The sequence below is a fragment of the Capricornis sumatraensis genome, chromosome 4 (genome assembly GCF_032405125.1).
Source record: "Capricornis sumatraensis isolate serow.1 chromosome 4, serow.2, whole genome shotgun sequence".
In the NCBI taxonomy this organism is placed as follows: Eukaryota; Metazoa; Chordata; class Mammalia; order Artiodactyla; family Bovidae; genus Capricornis; species Capricornis sumatraensis.
This window is the reverse complement of record NC_091072.1, coordinates 5,506,986-5,519,412: the sequence shown is the minus strand read 5'-3', so window position 1 is coordinate 5,519,412 and position 12,427 is coordinate 5,506,986. Positions and strand designations below refer to the sequence as shown.

The 12,427-nt window shown below is 41.7% G+C and overlaps 1 protein-coding gene across 2 annotated transcripts in view; it reads left to right on the top strand.

Moving 5' to 3' along the window:
* NGLY1 (N-glycanase 1) overlaps positions 1 to 12,427 on the top strand; it is a 59,483-nt gene that overhangs the window by 22,096 nt on the left and 24,960 nt on the right. For both annotated transcript variants that reach the window (XM_068970954.1, XM_068970955.1), the window contains exon 4: positions 7,901 to 8,066. In XM_068970954.1, the coding sequence (XP_068827055.1) occupies positions 7,901 to 8,066 (166 nt within the window). The remainder of the gene's footprint in view (positions 1 to 7,900; positions 8,067 to 12,427) is intronic.

The following is a 12,427-nucleotide window of genomic DNA, read 5'->3' as shown; positions in this document are numbered from 1 at the left end:
ATGCTACTTGTTGCTTTTCCCTGGTGGCTTTCTGTAAGTTGCCTGACTGCATCCCAGCATGTTCCTCCTCAGCTTTATCCTGCCCGGGGCCCTGAGCTCCTTGACTGGGCGACTGTTTCCTTTCGTGTGTGGGATGTTTCCAACTCTCTTCACACATTTTCTCAGGTCCTTTCTCTCTCCTCCTCCTTGGGTCCCTATAATAAGAATGTTGGTGCGTTTAATGTCCCAGGGGTCTCTTAGACTGTCCTTGCTTTCTTTCATTCCTTTTTCTTTCTTTTCCTCTGTGGCAGTGATTTCCCCCATTCTGTCTTCCAGCTCACTTACTCATTCTTCTGCCTCAGTTAGTCTGCTATTGATTCCTTCCGATGTATTTTTCATTTCAGTTAGCATGTTGTTCATCACTGTTGTTTGTTCTCTAGTTCTTCTAGGTTATTGTTAAACATGTCTTATATCTTCTTGATCTGTGCCTTTATTCTTTTTCTGAGATCTTGGATCATTTTAAGTATCATTACCCTGAATTATTTTTGAGGCAGATTGTCTATCTGTGCCTCACCTAGTTCTGGGGTTTTATCTTGTTTCTTCTTCTGGAATATATTTCCGTGCCATCTCATTTTGTCTAACTTTGTTTATTTGTGGTCTCTGTTCTTCAAGCTGCAGGATTGTAATTCTTGTTTCTGGTGGGTGAGTTTGGTGCAGGGGCTTGTGCAGCCTTCTTGGTGGGATGGACTGGAGACTGCCCAGTGGTGAGTGGAGCTAGGTCTTTGCCTTCTGGTGGACAAAGCTTGTGTCTCGGCCTGTGTGTATTTAGAGGCAGCTGTGGGGTCAGGCAGCCTGCCTGCTGATGGATGGGGCTGCGCTCCTGCCCGGCTGCTTGTTTGGCTTGTGGTGCCCCAGCCCTGGAGCCTGCAGCCTGCTCACTGAGGCCAGGTCTTGGTGTTGTAATGGCTGCCTTCCAGAGAACTCACGTCAGATGAATATTCCCCAGTACCTCCGTCACCAGTGTCCTCGCCTCCACAGTAGGCCAGAGTCGACCCCCACCTCCCTAGGAGACCTTCCTAAACCAGCAGGTAGGTCTGGCCAAAGCTCCTGTAGAGTCACTGCTTTGCCCCAGGTCCCAGGGCACATGAGACCTTGTGTGCCCTCCAGGAGTGGAGTCTGTGCCCCCCCAGTCCTGTCGAGCCTCTACACTCAAGCCCTGCTGACCTTCAAAGGCAGATTCTCTGGGGTCTTCTCCTTCCAAGGCCAAACTCCTAGGCTGAGGAGTATGACATGGGGCTCAGGATTCTCATTCCTGTGGGGGAATCTCTGCAATATTTTCCAGTTTGTGGGTGTCCCCCACCCCGGGAAGTAGGGGTTTGATTATATTGTGAAAGCGTCCCTCCTGCCATCTCGTTTTGGCATTTTCTTTTTTGGAAGTAGAATATCTTTTTTCATAGGTTCCAGTTTGCTTTATTGATGGTTGTTCAGCAGTTGTGATTTTGGTGTTTTCATGAGAAGGGACTAAGCCCACGTCTTTCTCTGCCATCTTTTGTCCTCTCTCTTCTGTTTATATTTTTAAATTGACACCAATTCTGTTTATTATATTCAAAACCCTTCTCTAATATCCACATCAGAGTTGGATTTATTGCACCTTGAGGGTGTTAAATAGTTAAGTCAGACTTGCAAAAGCTTGAAGTGCATGCCTAAGACAGTGGGAGCCCACAGAGAGGCGCAGCTTCCTGGCTGACCCGCCGGCTTCTTCCCCTGGCTGTGCACCTATGAGTTAATTGATTTTTTTTTTTTAAGACTGTTTCCTTTTTTTAAATTTTATTTATTTTTGGCTGCACTGGGTCTTTGTTGCTGTCCGCAGTCTTTCTCTGCTGATGGCAAGCAGGGGCCACTCTTCATTGTGGTGTGTGAGCTTCGCGTTGCGGTGTGCAACCTTCGTGTTGTGGTGGCTTCTCTTGTTGTGGTGCTCAAGCTTAGTCGCCCTGCAGCATGTGGAATCTTCCTGAACCAGGGCCTGAACTGGCTTCCCCCTGCATTGCCGGGTGAACTCGTAACCTCCGGACCACCAAAGGAGTCCCAGTTAGTTGACTTTAAACTAATTGAATCTCGTAAGACAACATCTTAGTTGTCTTATATGCAGTCTTTTTAAGAGAAGAAATCTCTGCTCCTATTTCCTATCTGGACAGAGGATTTAAATGTTCAGTTTATTATTAACCATTCTCAAGAGGAAGCTACATCTACATACCTTTCAATAGGCAGTTGCTGAAATTATCACGCATCTTTAAATTGACGTTCTTCATGTCCATTAAAAAGGATGATGTGGTATATTTTGACGTGAAGATTATTACTATGTAGGAAAAAAGGTAAAAAATTCCAAAATTAAACAATATATGTTATATATATGTGAATATTTCTGTTTTTCCTGTTAAAAATACTCATACATAAATATGTTTATTTTTTTAAAGTTCTGGAAAGCTGTACACAGTCTGATATTTTGAGTAGTGAAATTTTAATGATTTCTTGTTATTTATACCATTCAGTATTTCCTGAAAAATTTTTTGCAACATTTATTAATGTTAAATATAGAATAAAGTGGTTTTTGTAAGAAATTTCTCTTTAAGTCACAAATTGATTTTAGATATCATTAAAAATGCATTAAACAGAACTTCTGTATTTAAAAAGCAGGTTCTAAATGTAAAAGCCATGGAAGCAGAGGGCTGTAAAAAGGCAGAAAGAGGACTAATGGGCTTGGGAAGCCTGTCCTTTACTAAAAAGTAAACTTGCTGATCCAGCTTCCTCTGCCTTTATCATGTGGTTTGACAGAAATACACATTGTACTTGTTTTCTTTTAGAGTCTTAAAGGTCTCTCATCAGAAACCAAATAATTGAAATCCAGGTGTGATTAGTGAAGGAAGAAATCTTTTTAATCTAAAACAGACAGATTTCACATTTTAAACTCCCATTTGTACTCCAAATAACTTTAACCGTTAAGCAGTTAACTATTGCCTTATGTACATGGTTACCCAGCTGCTATAATTGCTGTGCAATCAGCAAACTGCTATTTTTATGACTTAGTTTTTTCTTTGGCATTGTGCCAAAGAAATAAGGCAAGAAAATAACCTTTATTGTTCAAGATTGTTTGCATGCCATTAAATACCACAGTGAAGGGGGTAATTTCCAGAGCAAAAGATACTAAATTGAAAATAAAAATTCTTTGGCTAAGTTCTTACCTTCCCAGCAAATGAAACTCTGCTTGTGAAAAGAAAAAAAAAAAACAACCATAAAGCTCTCATCTTTATAGAAGTTCTTTCAAATGGAAATGGAAAGCAGTTATTCTCCAATGAACAATAAATAAAGTAAGAATGGACACGTTCCACTTGCTTCTGGGTCAGTTCTGGTAGGACTTGCTCTTCCTGCTGTGAGTGCCCTGGGTTTCCCGCCACCAGGTCTGCCCCAGCTCTGCGGTCGTCTGCTGCTGGAGTAAGTGTGTCTGCAGCTGCTGAAGGCCGGCCCCTCCTCTGTACCTGTGTTCCTCTCCTCCACTCTCTGTGGGGTCACAGGTGGGCTGTGCAGTCGTGACCTGCCCCTTTTCTTGGAGATTCTTCTTAGTGGCTTTGAAACCTTGCTTTAGGCCAGTTTTCATCTAAGTTTGGACCATCGATGTTAGAATAGCCTGGGTATGCAGTATTCCTAGGTGAACCCCAGACTGGCTGAACCAGGAGAGAGGGAACTTGGAAACGTGCATTCTTCACAAACAGGTCAGTGGTTACAAGCATTTCCTGTAAGCTCTTAGACACAAGTCAGCACACAAATATCACTAGATCCTGCCTTCCTGTATTTCTCATTTCCTCTTCACTGCAAGTTTCAGGGGGAGTCCCCACTAGCCACCCCTGTCTTTACTCCTCATGTTTGCCTAGCAGGTTTCCACACTTTATGTGCCCCTTCAGCAAAATATTGCTGAGCGTGTCCTCTCAGTATATATTTAGTTGTTTCTAAATTGTATACTTAGATTAGTGTGCCATTGTACTGGATACATTATAAAGCAGTGTACAGGAGCAGCAGAGGATGAGATGGTTAGATAGCACCACGAACTCGATGGACACAAATCTGAGCAAACTCTGAGAGAGAGCAGAGGACAGAGGAGCCTGGTGGGCTACAGTCTACGGGGTCTCAGCTGGACATGACTTAGCGATTGAGCAACAACAAAAGAGGAGATAGGAAATAAGTAGTATTTTTAATTTAAAAAAATGATTTAACATTATCATTCAACGAATGTAGACCTAAGTCTATATTTTAAATGCTCTTTTGATAATTTTGAATTTGGGAGGCTCACTTTATCAGATCTGAGGAGACTGTGATCTTTTTTCACATTAAAGTTTGGCTCTTGAAGGGGCTCATACTGAAAAAAAGACACATTAGTCCATTAGTCCTACCGTTTCTTCTTGTACACACTCCACACATTCTTACATAAGTATTAGCCTTATTGCTTTGAAATCCTTTTTAAGTCTTTAGGCCTTTGAAATCCTTTTTAAGTCAGGTTGAGGGTTAATTTAGTAAAAACTACATAATATAATCTGCAAAGCCGCTGAACCAGGCACATTTGAACTGCAGAAGCTTGTAGTATGGTGAGACCAAAAGTAGGAGTGAGTATGCCCCTGGGTACCCTCCACTCTGTGGGACTTTCTTCCCTCGGGACGGCTTCTGTAGCTGGGGAGGGGCCATCACTGATCCACATGCTCAATGTTATAATAACTTAGCTTAATTTGGGGGCACAAATGATATAAATAGCAGTTGTAATATTTTCTGTCTGTATTCCCGCAGACCACTTTGTACAGCTCCTGGCCCATGTTGGGACACCACTTAAACCGCTGAGTCTCCTACACTTTATTTTCCTTATTAACACTGTTGCAGAATTTATTACTGAGATCATCAGTGATCTCCATGCCCCTAAATTTAGTGGACTTTTTTGGGTTCACTTTTACTTGACCATCCATACTTTTCAGCTCAATTGACCATTTCCTGGCTTTTTCCCTCCTCTTTTAAGTGGTTTGACCATTGACCCAGTTGCTCTTACTGAAAATCTGTGGGTCATCCCTTGACTGCATGGTTCAGTCAGTGGGACCTGTTGATTCACTTCCTCTGTGATTCTGAATCCATTCACTTTTCTACCACCTCGGTCCCCTCCTGGTTCAAGCCTCTGCTCCTTCAGAGCTCAGCAGTGGTTCCCCTGTGGGTCTCCTGAGACCTGCTTTCTCCCTACCTCAGCTGGAAGCTTGGAGAACATGAAGCTGGCCGTTTTACTCCCTTGCTCCTTAGGTCTCAGACAGCTCTCCGTACAGCACGAAGAGACAGGGAAGACCTGGCTGCCACCCAGCCCAGCTGCGTGCTTGGTGCGCTGCACTCCAGACACCCTGACTTTCTGTCTGATCCCCCCCTTGGCATGCTCCTTAGCTACCTACCTGCACGTTATCCCCTCTTCACAGGAATGGTCTCCCTTCCCTGGTCACCAGCTGCTTCTCATCCTTCATATTTTATTACAGTATCACTTCTCCAGGGAAGTCTCATTGGAGCCCCTGTCAGGCAGTTACACTGCTCCCTGTGTTTGCTTTATAGCTCTTACCATACATATGAATAAACTAGCCGTTACATCCCCCGTATCTAACAGATCATAAAGACTCTTTAAATATTTGAGTAAATTGGCATTGTTGTAGCAATATTTTTTTCTGTGTCCATAGACTCATTATCCTGTGAGGATAATGCCCTTGTCTGGCTTGGCCTCTATTATTTTTCTATCATCTAATACATTTACACACAAACACACAAAATGTGTTGGTTAATGTGAAGATTCTGTCATTATTTGTTCAGTGTCTTTCCCCCTTAGACCATAGAGTGATTGTCTGTTTTGTGCACACATGCCCAGTGCTTCGTATATTGACGTTATAGTCAGTATTTGGTATTTTTTAAATTAGTCTAATTCTGCCTTTTTCTATACACATTTAATCCATTCCTATTTATGGTAATTCTAATATGTTTAAACTTATTTCTGACATTTTGTGTTTTGTATGTCCTTGTTTTTTCTTTTTTCTTCTATTTTTGTTTAAATGGATCAAGTTTTATTCCATTATTTTCCCTCCAAAAGTTAGAAAATTAAATATCCTCTTTTAGTCTTCTAATTATTGTCTTAAATTTTTTAATGCAAATATTATTTTATATTTTTCTAGCATCTGTTCCCATCCCTGCCACCTTTCTTATGTGATTTTGCTTTTTAATTATTTATTTATAGCAAACAGAACTTAAGTTTTACTAGTTTGTTTAGTTTTTATTTAACTCACTTCTGCTTCTTTTATCCTGGGTTCTCCTCTATGGTGTTCTATTTATTTACTTTGGTTCTATTATGTTTTGGGGAGACAGTAACTTTTATCATAATTTTTTAAAATAGGATTTGGGAGTGATGTATTTTCTGCATTGTTACAGATCAGAAAACGTGTTGTTTTGCTCTTCTTTGTAATTAGTTTACCTGGCTATGCATTGTATGTTCTCATTTTCCCTCAGTATTTCAGAGGTTTTGCTTCACTGTTTCCAGTGAGATGTCTGATATCATTGAAGGCTTTTAGTATTTTGTTTTTATCTTTACCATTGTTACAAAATGTCAATATTAGTTTAGTCTTTGTTCCCCCCACATCCCATTCATACTGGCTCTTTCTTTAACCCTCAGAAATTCCCCATTATTTCTTTGAGAAGTGTTTCTCTTCCATTTTTTACTGGTCTAGTTTCTAGATATTTCCTGTTAGCTGGATTTGGGAAGTTCTGAATTTATCCTAGTGTCTTTGTCCTTTTGTACCGTATTATCAGAAAACACCACTTCTCAGTCTTCTAATTGATTGATCACACAACGGTGTTTGTCTTGCTGTTTGACACACCACCTGTGCTTTCTTCTTCATTTCAGTGTTTAAGTTTTTCATTTCCAAGATCTGTAGGTGTCTTTCTGTGGCTCGAGTGTACCCTTGAGCTTCCACAGGTGGACATCTTTTAGTCTCTTCTGCATTTGCTGCCCTTGCTGCAGCGTTCCTTCTGCTGCTGTTGATCCCAGTGCTCCGTCTCAGCAGTGCTAGGTGTTGGGGCCTCACAGAGATCTGAGGGCTCCTGCTAGCCTGTTGGTGAGCACTGCGTCTGGTCCTGATGACTGAGGGGGAGGGCAGGACATGCCACCAGGTGGGCTGTGCCAGACCAGCACGGGTTCTGAGCTGGGACACCTCTTTCCTTCATAAACCTGGTCGTCCACCCTCACTGCTCAGAGATACGCCTTTTTTGTGGAGAAGGAGTGACCACAGTGTTGAGCTGTGCCTGCTGCAGAGCCTGGGACCCCCTCCAGCTCTGTGAAGCCTCCCGCCCATCCCTCCTCGGGATTATTTTCAGAACTTTGTTTAGTTTTACAACCACTTTCTCTAGATGGCGTATTGCCATTGTTTGTTCCTTTTGTCCATTTGTACCTGCCTTTCTTCTTTCAGGAATTTCTCAAAATTCCTGATCCCTTGAGATCAGTCCTCCTCAGCTAATACTGTATATAAAGGAAAAAAAAATTATATTTATCGGGACTTGAAGTGGAAAGAGCGGTCAGAAGCACTGCTCAGAGTGCTGTCTTGATCCAAGCTGTGGTCAAGAGTTCAACATTTCCCTGTTTAAATACATCCTCAGTAACATCTATTCAAATGAAAATATAGACATATCTTAGACTGTGATACAGATGTGGCTATCTTCTAGTACTAATTTTGTAAAGGTTTTCAGTATAATTATTATATTTCAGTGAATCTGTACATTCCTTTATCTATGAACTCATAGAACCAGTATTTTTTATTATATTATTTTTATAGCATATGAAGAAAAGCTAATTTCATTGTTTTCTTTCTGTTAGGTTGCTGACAATTCAGTCATTCTAAAAGTTCTTCGGTCCAACATTCAGCATGTACTGGTCTATGAGAACCTTGCTCTCCAGGAGAAAGCACTGGCTTGTATTCCAGTCCAAGAACTGAAAAGGAGATCGCAAGAAAAGTTGTCTAGAGCCAGAAAATTGGATAAAGGTAATGGCTTTACATAACCATTCATTGCTAAATATGCATCATTACTAAATCAACAAAAATGCTGAAATGGTGCCCTTTACTGTATACATTGTAAATAGGTAACCCAGTTCTATTTGGATTTTTAAGAAGTACAACAGTAGTATAATTTTTTATTTCATATACCTCATGCACACTGCAGATGGTGATTGCAGCCATGAAATTAAAAGATGCTTACTCCTTGGAAGGAAAGTTATGACCAACCTAGATAGCATATTCAAAAGCAGAGACATTACTTTGCCAACAAAGGTCCATCTAGTCAAGGCTATGGTTTTTCCAGTAGTCATGTATGGATATGAGAGTTGGACTGTGAAGAAAGCTGAGTGCTGAAGAATTGATGCTTTTGAACTGTGGTGTTGGAGAAGACTCTTGAGAGTCCCTTGGACTGCAAGGAGATCCAACTAGTCCATTCTGAAGGAGATCAGTCCTGGGTATTCATTGGAAGGACTGATGCTGAAGCTGAAACTCTAATACTTTGGCCACCTCATGCAAAGAGTTGACTCACTGGAAAAGACTCTGATGCTGGGAGGGATTGGGGGCAGGAGGAGGAGGGGCCGACAGAGGATGAGATGGCTGGATGGCATCACCAATTCAATGCACATGAGTTTGGGTAAACTCCAGGAGTTGGTGATAGACAGGGAGGCCTGGCGTGCTGCAATTCATGGGGTCACAAAGAATCGGACATGACTGAGCAACTGAACTGAACTGAACATGGACACATCTGTTAAAATTTTTTAACTCAAATAATGTATTTTTAGTTTAATCATTGGCATGTGATTTTTTTAAAGATATAATATCACTGGAACTTTAGTCCATGAAATATGTGATGGCATTGTTAGTGAATTTTAATATGAATCTGAGAAAAAGCTTATTCAGAATGAATTTATGTGATTCGACCACTGACTCCCTTTAACTGGCAGTTACTGCTGTAGCGTATGCATGTAGAAGCCGACTGACTGCCTGGGTATAGCTTGAGCTCCACCTCTCACCTTGCATCATTGAGCAAGGAATTTCATCTCCCTGCTGGTTTCTTCATTCAATAACAGGAATGACAATTCTCAGAAATAGCTAGACTAGTGCATGTGAATGGTTCAGAGCAGTGCCTGCCACATTCATCAGCCGGTGCTTTGTTGTTTTCATGAATAGTCTTAGGATTTTAGTTGTTAAATTTTTCCAACTTCAGCATTTTTACTTTGAATTTTTATATAATTTTTTTTTCTGTGAACTCATTTCCTAATACTATATTTTCTAGGGGTGTTCTGTAATATTCTTTTGGTGGTTGATCTAGTATGCAATAAACCTTTTTTTTTTTTTTTCAGTTTAAAAAGCTGTTATTTTACACTGAAGTAGAGTTGATTTATAATGTTGTATTACTTTCAGGTATCCAGCAAGGTGGCTCAGTTATATATGCGTATGTCCACTCTTTTAGATTATTTTCCTATTTATATTATTACAGAGTATTGAGTAGAGTTCTGTGTGCTGTATATAGGTCTTTGTTTATCTATTTTATATATAGTGGTGTGTATATGTTAATTCTGAGTTTCTAGTTCATCTCTCCCTTAACTCCACAAGCATTATACAGCTTTCTGTATAGTGCAGGTAAGTTTAACAGAATGTCTCAATTCTTCCTTCCCATCCCTTGAGACCCTACCGTCCTTCATCTCACGAACTAGACGCTGTCGTCACCCAGTAGACTAAGAGTGAGAAATTTTGTGTTGTCTTCATTCATTCATTCATTTGGACACTCCTCCAGTATGCAGGCCTGAGTTTTCTTCCTTCTGAAGAACAACCTCTTCTACTGTTCCTTTCAGGGCAGGTATTCTGGAGTTGAAGCCCCTCAGTTTTTCTCTGCCTAGGAAAGTCTTTATTTCTCCTTCACTATTGAAGGATAATATCACTGGGATGTAGAATTCTAGGTTGGTGGGGTTTTTTCCTTTCTGTCAGTAAGACTTGATTCTCTCTGCTGTTGCCTGCTTGTGTATGATGAGAAGTCTGCAGTAATTTCTGTCTCTGTACTCAGAACCTTCACCAACCCCATCCCCAGCTTTGTGCAGGATTCTCTCTCCATTATTCGTTTTCTTCAGTTTGAGTGTGACGTACATGGATGTTATTTTTTGGTATTTATCCTACTTGCTGTTTCCTGAGTGTCCCAGATCTGTGTTTTGGTGTCTTATTAATCTTGGAAGATTCTCGGCCATTATTACTTCAAATGTCTCTTCTGCTCCTTTCTGTCTCTCTTTTCCTTCTGATACTCCAAAATAGGGTATCCTGTTATACTCTTATTTATCAACTGTTTCCACTTTTGTTTGATGTGCTCGGCCGTTATGAAAATTCTCCCGCCGTCATTGCATGTTGTGGGTGTTTTGTTCCTTTGTTTTCATTCTCTTTCTCTTTGACGCTCAGATTCTGGCGGCTCGTCTTCAAGGTCAGTGATCTCTCCTTGGCTGTGTCCAGTCTGCTGATGAGCCCATGAAACACATTATTTCTGTAACAGTTTTTGCTTTCTTCTCGTCCTTCTGCTTACACTGTGCATCTGTTCTTACATGTGGTCTCCCTTTCTCGTTAGAGCCCTGAGCATGTTAATCATAATTACTTTAAATTCTGTAATTCCAAAATCTGTGCTGTATGTAAGTGGTCTTGATGCCTGTTTTATCTCTTCAGACTTTTTTCTTGCGTTTTAGCCTGCTTTGTAATTTTTTGTTAAAAGTTGGGTATAATGTGTCGGGTTATGGGAACTGAAGTGAAGAGGCCTTTTGTGGAAGGCTTACGTGTCCACTCAACTCATTTAACTACACTGTTTAATGCTTGGTGTGAGTGTCGGGGCCTTCAGGTTCCTCTGGTGTGCTTGGGGCCCTCTGTGGTGTCCAGGCCTCCCTGAGGACTCCTCCTGAGCTCATCTCCCTCCTGCAGATGCCTTCTTATAATCGTGCCCTGTTGCTGTACTGGGGTCCTGTCGGTGGCGAGGCATGGGGGAGGAGCATCCTACAGCCTTAGGGCTAAGTCTCGGTGTTGTAGGGACCTGTGTTCAGGAGCCTGGGTCACCCCCACAGTGAGACAGGAAGGCCAGAGGGACCTAGAGTCAGGGAAGTCTGGGGCTTTAACGTGAGTAGGGCAGAAGGTATGCAGCAGGTAGTGTGCATTGTATTGTGAAAATCAGAAGAGACTGGGCTTTTGTGTTTTAAGTTTATGAAAGATACGTTGGATTTACAACCTGAGATGCCAAAGGACATGTGAAGATAGGGAAGAGGGACTTTGCTGGAGGTGCAGGGAGCAGTGTGCACAGGACAGTGGCAGCAGGCGTCGGGGGAAGGGTGCACGGTGTGGTCTGCTTGTGTCGGGTTGGGGGAGACACGTGAGGCGGGCCAAGACCATGTTTTGTTTGACATTGAATTTCAGGCAGAGCAGAGCATGCTGAGTTTATATTTCTGATCTTTCAAAAAAGAATTAGAGGTGAAATGAAACAAAGGACTTGTAATGAGGTTTTGAAGTAGAGAATAAGGACCAAGGAAATTTGAAGGATGAATGCATCTTAGAAGGCTAATGCTATGGTGTTAGTATGATTGAACTTAGAGCAGAAGTGCTAAATAACCTGTTCACTAGGCAGGAAGAAATAAGATGACTTCTCAGGAACGTCAGATGTTCTTGATGACTTAAGTCAGAGGGTTAGGCACTGAAGCATTAAGCAAGGGAAAGACAGAGGGTGCCCTTCAGGAAAATCAGCCTAGCAATCACTTGTAAGATAAATAGAATCAAGAGGGTACAGGAGAGAAGAATTCAAGCACAGTAGAAATAGAATTTCCCTAAGAGGAGTAAGGCATGCAGTGGATGAGACTGCAAGGGAAGCGGTGGGTGTGTGAGTTGTCGGGGTGCTTGCGCTTGATTGGACATGGAGTCGGGGGTGTGGAAGGAAAATGTGCAAGAGGACCGCCTCTCTCTGAATTGTAGTCAGTGTGGGCAGGCTTTGAAAGGAGATGAGGGGTCTGCGTTCAGGCCCCTGCTGGACATCAGCTGGGCCCCCACGTGAAAATGTAGGCCTGGAGCTATTTTGGAAGTCACACCTTGACCTACACTTCACAGTGACAGGTGAAGCCATGCAAGTGAGTGAGATCACCCAGGTTGAGAAGACAAGGCAGCAGGGAGAAGGCGGGGATTGCAAAGGTTCTAGAAAGAAAGGTAGCATTGGAGGGTATTTACATTTAAATTAATTTATATTAAATGACAATTAAAAATTGAGTTCTTCAGTTGCATTCAATACATTTCAAGTACTCAGAAGCCATCATTAGTAGCAACCCTATTGGATAGTGTAGGTATGAATTATTTCCATT